The sequence below is a fragment of the Dipodomys spectabilis genome, unplaced genomic scaffold (assembly GCF_019054845.1).
Source record: "Dipodomys spectabilis isolate Male_0828 unplaced genomic scaffold, ASM1905484v1 ptg000155l, whole genome shotgun sequence".
NCBI classification, from domain to species: domain Eukaryota; kingdom Metazoa; phylum Chordata; class Mammalia; order Rodentia; family Heteromyidae; genus Dipodomys; species Dipodomys spectabilis.
Genome location: NW_024870832.1, coordinates 4,052,420 through 4,064,729, shown reverse-complemented (window position 1 = coordinate 4,064,729; position 12,310 = coordinate 4,052,420). Strand labels below are relative to the sequence as shown.

Genomic DNA, 12,310 nt, shown 5'->3' with positions numbered 1-12,310 from the left:
GTTTCTGGATTTTCTTTATGGTAAACCATAAAGAGATTAAGATCTAGGATTCTTTTTTTTAAACCCAGTCAACTGTAGGCATGATCAACCCTTCCTTGTCCAATGTTATTATTTTATTTTCTGTGCCAGTCCTGGGGCTTGAATTCAGAGCCTGGGTGTAATTCCTGAGCTTTTGAACTCAAGGCTAGCATTCCACCACTTGAGCTACAGCTTCACTTCTTGCTTTTTGGTGATTAATTGGAGATAAGAGGCTCATGAACTTTCCTGTGTGAGCTGGCTTTGAACCACGATCCTAAGATCTCAGCCTCCAGAGTAGCTAGGATTACAGGTATGAGCCACCAACACCTTGCTTCTAGTGTGATTTTTTTTTGTGGGGGCATGGGGCCTGAACTCTGGGCACTGTTCCTCAGCTCTTCAGCTCAAGGCGAGTGCTCTACTACTTGAGCCACAATGCTACTTCTGGCTTTTTCTGCTTATGTGGTGCTGAGGAATCGAACCCAGGGCCTCATGCATGCAAAGCAAGCACTCTTCTACTGAGCCACTTTCCCAGCCCTCTAGTGTGATTATTAATGAAGACAAGACTATTCTCAAGGCAGGTAAGCTGTATGGACAATCCACCAACAACCTCTTTGGGCCTCAGTTTCACGCTCTGTAAGATGGAACTGCTTCCCTGTCCTCACAGCTGAGAGGGATCAGTTTACTTATGTGGGTGGCCAAGGAGGTAAAGCTGAGCAGGCTGAAGTAAGACTATGCCTATGTGGACAGTTTTGTTCTTTCTCTGTGCGGTATGCACACGGACAGGGGCACTGCCTGGCGTCCAGTTCCCCAGCTGCTAAGCCTGTCCCTGGGTCCATCAGCTCAGGAGGAGGTGGCAGGAAGACACCCATGTGTGCCTTCTGTCACCCTGTTTAATTGCACGTTACTACTGACTTGGAGACCGAGAGATGGGGCAGGCACTGCATAATGATGGGGGGGGGGGGTCCAGAGGGTGGGGGAGGAATGGCTGCAGAGTTAAGTGAAAGAAGCGAGGACATACGCGTATGTATGAGATTGGGTACCCACTACATATGTGTAATGAAACGGGGCCGAATGTACATTCACACTAGAGTATTAAAAACAAATGGCTTAGCTCCATGTTTATTATCAATTGAAAAGATATCTGCACTTCATTAGCCAGGAAAAAAACAAGTGGTGGTAATGTGTGCAGTGTGGCGGGGAGAGGGGGGGAGGGCAAAAGGAGGTGAGAGAAAAGGGAGGCAGAGAGGGAGAGAGGGCCAGAAAGAGACGGAGGGAGGGAGGAAGGGAGAAGTGAAGGGAGAGAGGGAGATAAATGGAGAGGGAGACAAGTAGAGAGGGAGGGAGAGGGAGAAGGAAAGGGGAAGAGGGGGAGAGAGTAAGAGAGAAGGAGGGAGAGAGGAGAGGAAGGAGGAGGGAGGAGGGAGGAGGGAGGAGGGAGAGAGGAGAGGAAGGAGGAGGGAGGAGGGAGGAGGGAGGAGGGAGAGAGGAGAGGAAGGAGGAGGGAGGAGGGAGGGAAGAATGGAGGGAGGTAAAGAAAGAAGTGGGGAGGAAGAGAGAGAAGCTGAAGGGAAGAAGCGGGGAGAGGCATGAGTCGCATGCACTGATCCGGAGGACATGTATTGGGGCTTGAACTCTTTCTTGGGTCTGGTTGTGGGGCCTAAACTCTGGGCCTGGGCGCTGTCCCTCAGCTCTTCAGCTCAAGGCTAGCACGCTACCACTTGAGCCACAGCACTACTTGCGGCTTTTTTTTTTTCTGTTTATGTGGTGCTGAGGAATCGAACCCAGGGCCTCATCCATGCAAGGCAAGAGCACTACCACTGAGCCACCTTCCCAGCCCCAGGGCTTGAACTCTTGTTTACCATTTTTCCACTCAAGGCTGCCTGGCGCTCTGCCACTTGAGCCACAACTCCAGATGACAGCTCACTGAAGATGAAAGTCTCAATAGATTTTTCTGCCCAGGCTTGCTTTGAACCACAATCTTCAGATGTCAGCTTCCTGAGAAGTTAGGGTGTTAAACAGGCATGAGTCACTAGCACCTGGCTCAAAAATAACAGTTTTGAAAGTAGACAAAAGAGGTCTGAGCTCAGAGACCAAAGTATAGCGAGGATGAATGAGAGGACATAATGCAAATAGTAGCAACTCAATTAAGTTGGAGCAGCTGCTATGATAAACTGCTAGAGGCCAGTGTAACTCTATCTAAGTGTCTGAAATGAAGTACCTTGACTGTTGACAGTAGTCACTAAACCCTTGGTAAGGCTGAAGAATGAGGAGGGTGTGAAAAAGAATAGAAAATGACGGAAGGGGTGACATGGATGAAGACACATTATACTCACAGCCTGAACTGAAACCTCTCTGTATAACTAAGGGTAATAAAAGAAATTAAAAAGTAATTAAGCTACAGTTCCAAATATGAAAAAAGAAATGACAAACACTAGAAAGAAAGCAAAACTTACAAAGCATTTACAGCTAAGCATATTTTTGCCCTATCTTATGTGTCATTAGGAAATTCAAATCACAGTGTGATATTACTACACACTTATAAGAATAGCAAGAAAGACTGGGTTGGGTAGCTCATGCCTGTAAATCTAGCTATTCAGGAGGCTAAGAGTTGAGGATCAAAGTTCAAAGCCAGCCAAAACAGGAAAATCGGTGAAACTCTCACCCCCAATTAACCACCAAAAAACAACAAGTGGAGCTGGGACTCGGTGGTAGAGTGTTAACTTTGAGCAGAAAAGCTCAGGGACAGCTCAGGCCCTCGGTTCAGGCCCCAGGACACACATACACACAAGCAAAAAACCACAAACAAAAACAAATGCAGATGAAGATGTGGGGCAATGCAAACTCTCACTTGTAGTTGATGGGAATGCACAATGATGCAGCTACTTGGGAAGATTATTTGGCAGTTTCCTCCAGATTTATTCTCACAGTTCGTTCCCTAAACTGAAAACATGCACAAACACCTGCCCACAAACAATGTTCCCACCAGCATTATTAGTAATTGCTAAAACCTGGAAACAACCAACATGTCCTTCAGCTGCTGGTGGAAAAACTGGCCCATGCCAACAAAGGAGCTACACTTCCAATCCCAGAATTTAGGAGGCTAAGGCAAGTTCAGTGCAGGCCAGTCAGTGCAACTTAGCAAGACTTTGTCTCAAAATAAAATTATAAAAAAGGGCCAGGTGCTGCTCAGGCCTGTCATCCTAGCTACTCAGAAAGCTGAGATCTGAGGATGGAGGTCTGAGCTAGCCCAAGCAGAAAGCCTGTGACACTCTAATCTCCAATTAACTGCCAAAAAGCCAGAAGCAGAGCTGTAGCTAAAGTGATAAAATGCTAGCCTTGAGCACAGAAGCTCAGGGACAGTGCCCAGGCCCTGAGTTCAAGTCTTAGGACCAGTACACACTCAAGCTTTTTTTAAAAAAGGACTAGGGTTATGGAGCAGTGGTAGCACACTTAATTAGCATGTGTAAGTAAAGTCCTGGGTTCTAATGCTAGTACTGAAAAACAGCAAGCTATTGAGCTATGGAAAACACAGAGAAACCTTCCATGTATTTTACACCAAGTGGAAGGAGCTGGTCTGAAAAGGCTTCTCACTGAGTAAGTCAAGGCGCATGAGAGTCTGGGAAAAGAGTAAAACTAGAATCAAACTCAGAGGAAGGATTGGGTGAAGAGGAGGAGCAGAGATGTTTCAGGCTATAAAACAACTGTGTGATGCCATGATCCACTTCATTTATCCTGTCCACACACACCACCAAGAGCAAACTCCACTACAGACAGTAGATTTTAGTTCCCTGACGAACCCATGTACTATTGTGGAATGTAACAAATGCACCACTCTGGAATGCATTTTTTTTTTTTAGGAGGAGGAGCCAATACCAGAGCTTGAACTCAGGGCCTGGGCATAATCCCTTAGCTTTTTCAACACTGTTCCTTAACTGTTTCACTCTACACATGAGTCACAGTTCCCCTTCAAGCTTTATGGAGGTTATCTGGAGAGAAAAGTCTTACAGAGGAGCTGGGAGTGTGGCTTAGTGGTAGAGTGCTTGCTTACCATGCAGGAAACCTCGAGTTTGATCTCTCAGCACCACATAAACAGAAAAAGCCAGAAGTGGGGTGATGGCTTAAGTGGTAGAGTGCTAGCCTTGGGCAAAAAGAAGCTCAGGGACAGTGCCCAGGCTCTGAGTTCAAACCCTAGGGCTGGTAAAACAAAACAAAACAAAGCAAAAACCCCCAACCCAACCCAACCCAACCTAAACAAAACCAAACAAAACAAGAAGTCTTATGGACTTTCCAGTCCAGGCTGAACTTGAACCATGATCCTTAGAGCTCAGCCTCCTGAGTAGCTAGGATTTATAAGCTTGAGCCCCTGGCATCAGACTGAGATGAGATTTTGATAGTGAGGATAATGTAATTTTGGTGGGGAGAGGAGATAAAAGGCAGCTCTGGAGTTTTAGCTCTATTTGTTTTTGTTTCTTTCTGAATCTAAATTGCACTAAAAACAAAGTCTACTTTAAAAAAATGCTGGCAGGGCAAATAGGACAGCCTGAATGTTACCAGTAATTTTCTTCAGGTGAGGAACTCACAAATGGCTCTCTGCCCAATACCCAAAGCCGTTCTCTCTGCATATACCCCATTGAAGTCATGTTTTTGATTTTTGGGGAAAGCCAATGCCCTTCCCTTACTCCAGGTATAGTCCTGAGATGGGGTTATTTTTGTGCTGGTGCTGGACCTTGAACTCAGAGCCTCATGCTTTTGCTTGACTTTTTCTGCTTCAGGCTTGGTCTTCTACCACTTGAGTTACAGCTCCATTTCTGGCTATTTGCTGGTTAATTGGAGATAAAGAATCTCAAGGAGTTTTCTGCCTTTAAACTGCAATCCTTGGAACTCAGCCTCCTGAGTAGCTAGGATTATACCACCATCCAGCTCAGACTGACTTTTAACTGCAGTTGTCTGTAAATTCTTCCCTGATCTACCCTGTGGCTCACAGTGCGAAGACCTCCACCAGGTAGATAATATTCTATGGTCTTATAATTGCCTCTCCTGGAAAAATTTCTTGTCCCTCCTGCAGGTAAGCCTTCAAGTAAGGCACATTTTTCTCCTCTTTGTATCCTTAGGAGCTAGCACAGAGTCTGGCATTCAGCTATTTTACAAATACTGTTGAATACATGAATATAAATCAACCTTGCGAAGACAAGACAAATGTAGAGAAAGCCCAAATAAGTAGCACAAAACTGGCAAAAGGTAAAGAAACTAAAATAATAGAATACAAGTAGGGAATGACCCCTCCACACAATAGTGGTGGTACCAAAAATAAACTAAGACCCAAGGCCCGGAAGAGATGGTAAGAATGAGGTACAGCTAGGGGCCAGTGATTCACGCCTATAATCCTTGCAACTCAGGAGGTTGAGATCTGAGGATTGCAGATCGAAGCCAGCCCAGGCAGGAAAGTCCATGAAACTCTTATTTTTAATTAACATCTGAAAAAGGCAGAAGTAGAGCTATGGCTCTAGTAGTAGAGTGTTAGTTAGCCTTCAGCAAAAAAGCTTAGGGACAGTGCCCAGGAACTGAATGCAAACTGTAGCATTTGTGTGTGTGTGTGTGTGTGTGCGCACGCGCGCACATGCGCGTACATGTGTGCACATGCGCGTACATGTGTGCACATGCGCGTACACACATACTCACATGTACATGCACACACACACACACACACAATAATAATGCCCCAAAAGCAATAAGGACAAGAGAAACAGAACAGATGCATGAACAAAGAAAGAAAGAAGAAAGATCTTCTTTGCTTTTCCTATTAGAAACATGCCATCAGGGAGGGAGGGCAGTTGGAGGCAGGCCTCCAAGCTCATGCCCTCCTTCCTTCCACAAGGGCTAAAGCAACTCCATGTCCCCTCAATCCTGGAGAAAAGCTCTCCCATTTGAAGAGCTTTCTGGAACCTCCTGGAGAATATTGTATTTTGTTTGTAAGCACTGCCAAGATTCTTTTGAGGTCAGCATTTGCCTCTTCCCCAGTTCTGACACTGCCTGCCCCAAACTCTTGATCTAATTTCAAGAATTCATCTGCTTCCATTTTGTCTCCTAGCCTAAGTCTCGACCCTTAGCTGAATTATAATTAGTCGCCCTGGGGAACTTGGAGAGAATTCATTTTAGAGGAAAATGCCTTCTGCTAGTCATAACCTGGCTAGCCTGTAGTTAGCATCTACGAATTTCAACTCCTTTGACCACCTGTGCTAACAGGGCCCAGAGAAATCTGTCTTTGACGATTGTTCACATCTGCTATACTTTAGACAGGCCTTTCCGTTAGTTCTGAAATTGTTTCTCCCAAATCTCATTTTTAAAACAATCATTGCTGTTTAAGTTTCTTCCAGGACTGCCTTGAGAATTCTTTCTTGGAACAAGAATAAGGATGATTGCTTTTCTGAGAAAGGCACATTACAAAATCTGACTGCTATATACAGGATTAAAGGATGCAAGGTACAGAGTTCTCCCTTGGGCGTTGGGCTTGATTTACAGGGACCCCAGTTTTTATTCCCATCCACAAAGTGAGATAGGAAGCATTTATTTATTTAATCTGTGGAGGGGGTAGCATTGTGGTTTGAACTTAGGGTCTTGTCATTGCTACGTAAGCACTCTAACCACTCAAGCTATGCTTTATCCAACTCTTTTAGCTTTAATTTATTGTTCAGATAGGTTTCAGGCTTTTGCAAAGAACCAGCCTCAGATTCTGATCCTACTTACTTCTGACTGCCACACAGCTGGGATTACAGGCATGTACAACCATACGTGGCTTTGAAGAGTTTATTAGGATGTGAGGATGGTGCCACAGAGAATTCACCTTTTTTGCTCTCTGGAGAAACAAAGGCTTCTGGAGATGCAATTTTTACTACACGGACCTTTTCTTTGATCAATATACTCTTTTGGAGGGAGGGCTGTGGTGATATATTTAGCACTGAGTAAAAGACTGAGGACACTGGATATTAGAGATCCAAACCATCAGAGTCCAGGACAGTGATTTGGCCAAGGAGGTGGGTTTTGCACCAGGTCTGGTGCAATGGGAAGATCATATATTGAAAAGTTCCCTTGGGAACAGAATGGAGTTTACACTTCTGCAAATGAATCACTGGCGGCTGAGGGACACTAGAAACCTTGGGTTCTTGCCCTTCCACTTGGCTAGTCAACCATGTGTTCCTTGATGGGTGGATTGCATTAGGCTTGGCGTCCAGCTTGCAAAATGGGTAGGTTGACTTACATCTGTGATTTTACAAATTTTATAGCATGGGGCAGTCCCTCCTAGCAAACTTTTTTTGTGTGTGTGTGTATGTCCTGGGGCTTGAACTCATGGCCTGGGCACTGTCCCTGAGATTTTTCTTTTTTCTTTTTTTTTGCCAGTTGTGGGGCCTGAACTCAGGGCCTGGGCACTGTCCCTCAGCTCTTCAGCTCAAGGCTAGCGCTCTACCACTTGAGCCACAGTGCCACTTCCAGCTTTTTCTGCTATGTGGTGCTGAGGAATCGAACCCAGGGCCTCATGCATGCAAGGCAAGCACTTTACCACTGAGTCACCTTCCCAGCCCCTGTCCCTGAGATTTTTCTGCTCAAGGCCAGGGCTCTATCACCACAGTTCCACTTCCAGCTTTTTTTGGTGACTAATTGGAAATAAGAGTCTCATGCATTTTCCTGCCTGGGCTGGTTTTCAACTGCAGTCCTCAGATTGCAACCTCCTGAGTGGCTAGGAGTACAGTGGTGAGTCAGTAGTGCTGTTTTCTTTTTTTCCCCACATGTGCAATAGTGACAAAATACTGAAAGTGGTTACTGGATACCCCTATCCTCCTCCTTTTCCTGCTTCTACTACAGAGACTAAAAAAGAAAACTCATGGTATCGGCCACTTGTGCAGATGGGGCAACCAGATGTCAGAGCTCTGGCAACGATGCTCTAAGGAGACCTTCCAGAAATGAAGGAGGAGGAGGAGGTGATGGCCATGTATATGTTGCCCTTCCTTTTTTCCAGACTGAGGCAAACTTTCCATAGGTTCAGCAGCCATTTTGTAACCATGAGGATGGAAGTAGAGAGACAAAAAAAAAATTTCCTTAAAAAAAAAAAATGGTACTGGGGCTTTGAACTCAAGGCTTCATGCTCTCGCTTGGCTTTTTTGCTCACAGCTGGCATTTTGCTACTAGCATCACAGCTGCTACTAGAATCACAGCTCCGCTTCAGCTTTTTGCTGGTTAACTGGGGATAAAAGACTCTGGGATTTGTCTTCCCAGGCTGGTTTCGAATCTTGATCCTCAGATCTCAGCCTTCTGACTAGCTAGGATTATAAGGCAAGAGTTTTCTGCACCTGACTGGCTTGTTGGTTTTATAATAGTTTTGAACATTTTGTTGTACTAAGCTTAGATCTCATTATGTCATAATAAACAAACAGAAAGTGAATGAATCACTAGTTTAAGCGTAACGTTATCAAATCTATTCTTTATGCATTTCCAAACTGATATAAAAAGGAAAAAAATCCACAGGGAGGACTGTAAAGACTAAATGAGACAATGTGGGCACAAAGCTTGGTACTCAGGTAAGTGGCAAACGTTCAATCAAGACCCATCCAGTGATTCTGTGTAAGAAGAAAGCCACTGGATGGAGCCAGGCAGGAAGCTGGGTGGGGCAGGTCCTACCTCGATCACTGAAGTCATCGACCAGTACAATCTCGGCGACCAGCTCCGGGGGCGAGCGGTTCAGCACACTGTGGACAGTACGCAGGATGGAGGACCAGCCCTCGTTGTGGAAGGGGATAATGATGCTGGTGTTGGGGAGCGTCTCCAGGTAGCGTTTGTTGTTGCAGCTGTAGGGAGACATGTGGAGAGGAGAAATCGAGGACAGGTTTGGATCACTCCAGGTGTCATTACTTAAGCTCCCTTCCTGCCAGGAAGAACTCACATACTACAAATCCATTCCCTTTCTAGCCATTAGGGAATGAAAGTCAGAGAGACCTTGCTCCCCACCGAGATTTCTTCTCTTTAGCATCCTAGGATCCTGGCTCCACACTGGAATCTACAGAAAAGGCTCCCTGCTCTTGTACAAAGCCACATGTCCATGTGGAGAACAGTTTTCCAGCAACACTTAGCTTCTTTCCATCTGTCACTGTGTGATTTTGAGTAAAGAAAGGATGTCTTGGCCTGTGTTCCTGGCATGGAGCTTCTTCTAAAACCTTTATCATTTCCTGAGCAAAAGAAGTACTATTGCAATCTTTAGTTTCAATATTTGAAGCCAAGGGCCAAATAGCTCATGCCTATACTCCTAGCTACTCAGGAGGCTGAGATCTGAGGACTTATGGTTCCAAGCCAGGAACATACGCCAAGACAACTCTTATCTCCCAATTAACCACTAAAAAGCTGCAAGTGGAGCTGTGGCTCAAAGTGATAGCCTTGAACAAAAAAGCTCAGGGACGGACACACACACACACACACACACACACACACACACACACACACACACACACACACGCACGCACATGCACACACACACACACACACGCACAAATTTGGTGCTTAACTCTGTTTCATGACACCGTTCCAAACTTAACTGGAATATCTTTTATTCTAATGAGTTGTCTGTTAGTAGATTCCATGAGGGAGCCTAGTTACCAGAAGACCACACCAAGATCAGCAGAGTGGAACTTTCAACATTCCAGTAAGGAGAGGGAAGCAGGAGATGGAGCTAATCATCCATCAAATCCTGGTGATGAAGTCACTGTAAACAATCCAAACCAAGAGGTTTGGAGCTGGGAAATACATGAAGGTACTAGGAGGAGGTAGGTGTCTAGGAAGAACCCCCAACCAAATCCCACGTCCCTTCCCATAGAACATGTCCTGTGGGGGCTTCTGCCTGGCTCATCATCTTTGTGATCATCACCTTGTGATAATCCTTCATGACAAACTGGAAAAAGGTTCCATGAGTTCTGTGAGTAGCTCTAGCAAATAGATGAGCCCTAATTTAGAGCTGGTTGACTAAAGGTACTAGAGGCCTGAGCTGTTAACTGCTACATAAAGTGGGGGCAGAACTGCTAGACTGAGGCCCTACCTGGGGGAAGTAAATTACAGACCACTCAACTGCAGACAGAACTGATTGTTGGTGATTTTAAAAAGTCCACCTATTTGGTAATGGACAATTCCTTCCTATTACATCATATATCACCGCCCCCCCCCCCCCCCCCCGCCCCATGTTCCTCTCCCATGGGGAAAATGGTTGATTCATTTTGGTAGTTTTTGGAAGATTAGACTGGATCCTCCTTTTTCCTTCCTGAGCTCTGCTTTCTACCAGCCATGTGAGCATTGAAAAATCACTAAAATACACAAAGGAATTAATGTATTCTGGTCTATTAAACCTCTAGCTGGCATTCAAGTTTGTTCTTTTTTTTTCTTTAATGGTTTGTTTAAATTAGTGTCAAAACTAAGTCCATATACTGCATGTGACTAATGTATTTCCCAAGTTTCTTTTTATAAATTGTCCCTCCCCCCCTCGCCCCCCCCCCCCACCCCCACACACACCGTGATACTTGTAATTCATTTGTTGAAGAAACTGGGCCATTTGTCCTGCAGGGGCTCTTATAGTCTGCATCTTGTTGCAAGGCTAGTGCTCTGCCACTTGAGCTCCATCTCCATTTCCAGTGCTTTGGTAGATTAATTGTAGGTTAGAGTCTCATGGACTTTGCTGTCCAGGCTGTGGTCTTCAGAGCCTCCTGAGTAGCTAGGATTATAGGTGTGAGCCACCAATGCTGGCTTAATGTTTTCTTTTGGTGGCCCTGGGATTTGTACTGAAAGCTTTGCCCTTGCTAGGGAGACACTCTACCACTGGGCCATCCCCACAGCTTTTAGAATTTTATCTATCGGAATTGCTTTTTACATTCTAATTTTGATGGAATATTATTGTTGTTGTTGTTGTTGTTATTTGTTGGTCATGGATCTTGAACTCTGGGCCTGGGCGCTGTCCTTGAGCTCTTCACCTCAAGGCAAGCACTCTACCGCTTGAGCTATAGCGCCACTTCCGGCTTTTTCTGTTTATGTGGTACTGAGGAATTGAACCCAGGGCCTCATGCATGCACTGAGCCACCTTCCCAGCCCCAGAATATTATTTTTTAATTATGAAAATGATCTACACAGTTCCAAAGTCAAAAAATCTAAGAAAATTGAAAGATTAATATTTTTATTCCTGTCTTTGCATCTAGTGTTCTCTTTCCTAGTAACCCATTTTGTGGTTAATCCTTGCATTGCTTTATTCCCTTAACATAGCAACTGCAGATTTATAAGCTATCTCCCTGCATTTTCTTTTCTCCCCTTCCTCCCCAACTTCTCTTTCTGTTTTATTGTGCTGGTTTGGAGCTTAAACTCAAAGCTTGGCACTGTCTCTGAGCTTTTTTGCTCTAGGCTAGCACTCTACCACTTTAGCCACAGCTCCAGTTCCAGGTGTTTGTTGGAGATAAAAATTCTCATGGACTTTCCTGCCAGGGCTGGCTTTGAACCATGAGTCTCAGATCTGATTATAGGCATGAGTGACACGTCTTCCTGACTTGCATGGCTTCCTGATCTTTTCTAAATACATGGTAGCATATTTCTTTTTCATCTCACAACTTATTTTTTTTTTTAATTTAATTTTATTTGTGAACATACTGTACAGAGGAGTTACAGTTACATGGGCAGGATAATGCGTACATTTCTTACCAAGCATTGCAGCCTCCTCCTTTGTTTACCCTTCACATCCCTTCCCAGCCTCCCCCCCTCCCCCCCCAATCCCAATCCTTCTCCTTCCTCCCCCTCCCAGCCCCCCCCCCCCCCCCCCCCCGCACCAACGTTGTAAAGCTCGTTTTGGACATGACAACTTGTACTTCTCATTGTTGCAACAGGTCCACCTGTATCCTTAAACAACTGGTTTTTCCCCATCTCCTCCACAAGTTATACTGACATCAAATATAGTGAAAGCAGGGGTTATACTCACAACTTATTTTTGCATTCCAAAAGATGTCTACCATTTTTATTTTTTAAAAAGAATTTGGTATGTTCAACTGAGAGAACAATAAATAAGATTTTATAGAATGTAAGCTTAGTTATTTTCTAAGTTTTATTATTTTGCTTCAGGAGGGAAAGGGGATGGCAGGAGGGAGGCCGTTTAGCTTCTAAGCAGTGATTCTGCCAGTGGACCAGAGGCCTTAACACCACCAGGAGCTTACAAAGTTTTGGCCTATGGAAGCTGGCTTACTTTTTGCAAATGACATAATTTCATTCTTCTTTCCAGCTGAATAAT

The 12,310-nt window shown here is 44.8% G+C and overlaps 1 protein-coding gene across 1 annotated transcript in view; it reads right to left on the bottom strand.

Moving 5' to 3' along the window:
- Galnt10 (polypeptide N-acetylgalactosaminyltransferase 10) overlaps positions 1-12,310 on the bottom strand; it is a 235,968-nt gene that overhangs the window by 84,863 nt on the left and 138,795 nt on the right. Inside the window, 1 exon segment of the mRNA XM_042692394.1 lies at positions 8,689-8,855. Coding sequence (XP_042548328.1) covers positions 8,689-8,855 — 167 coding nt within the window.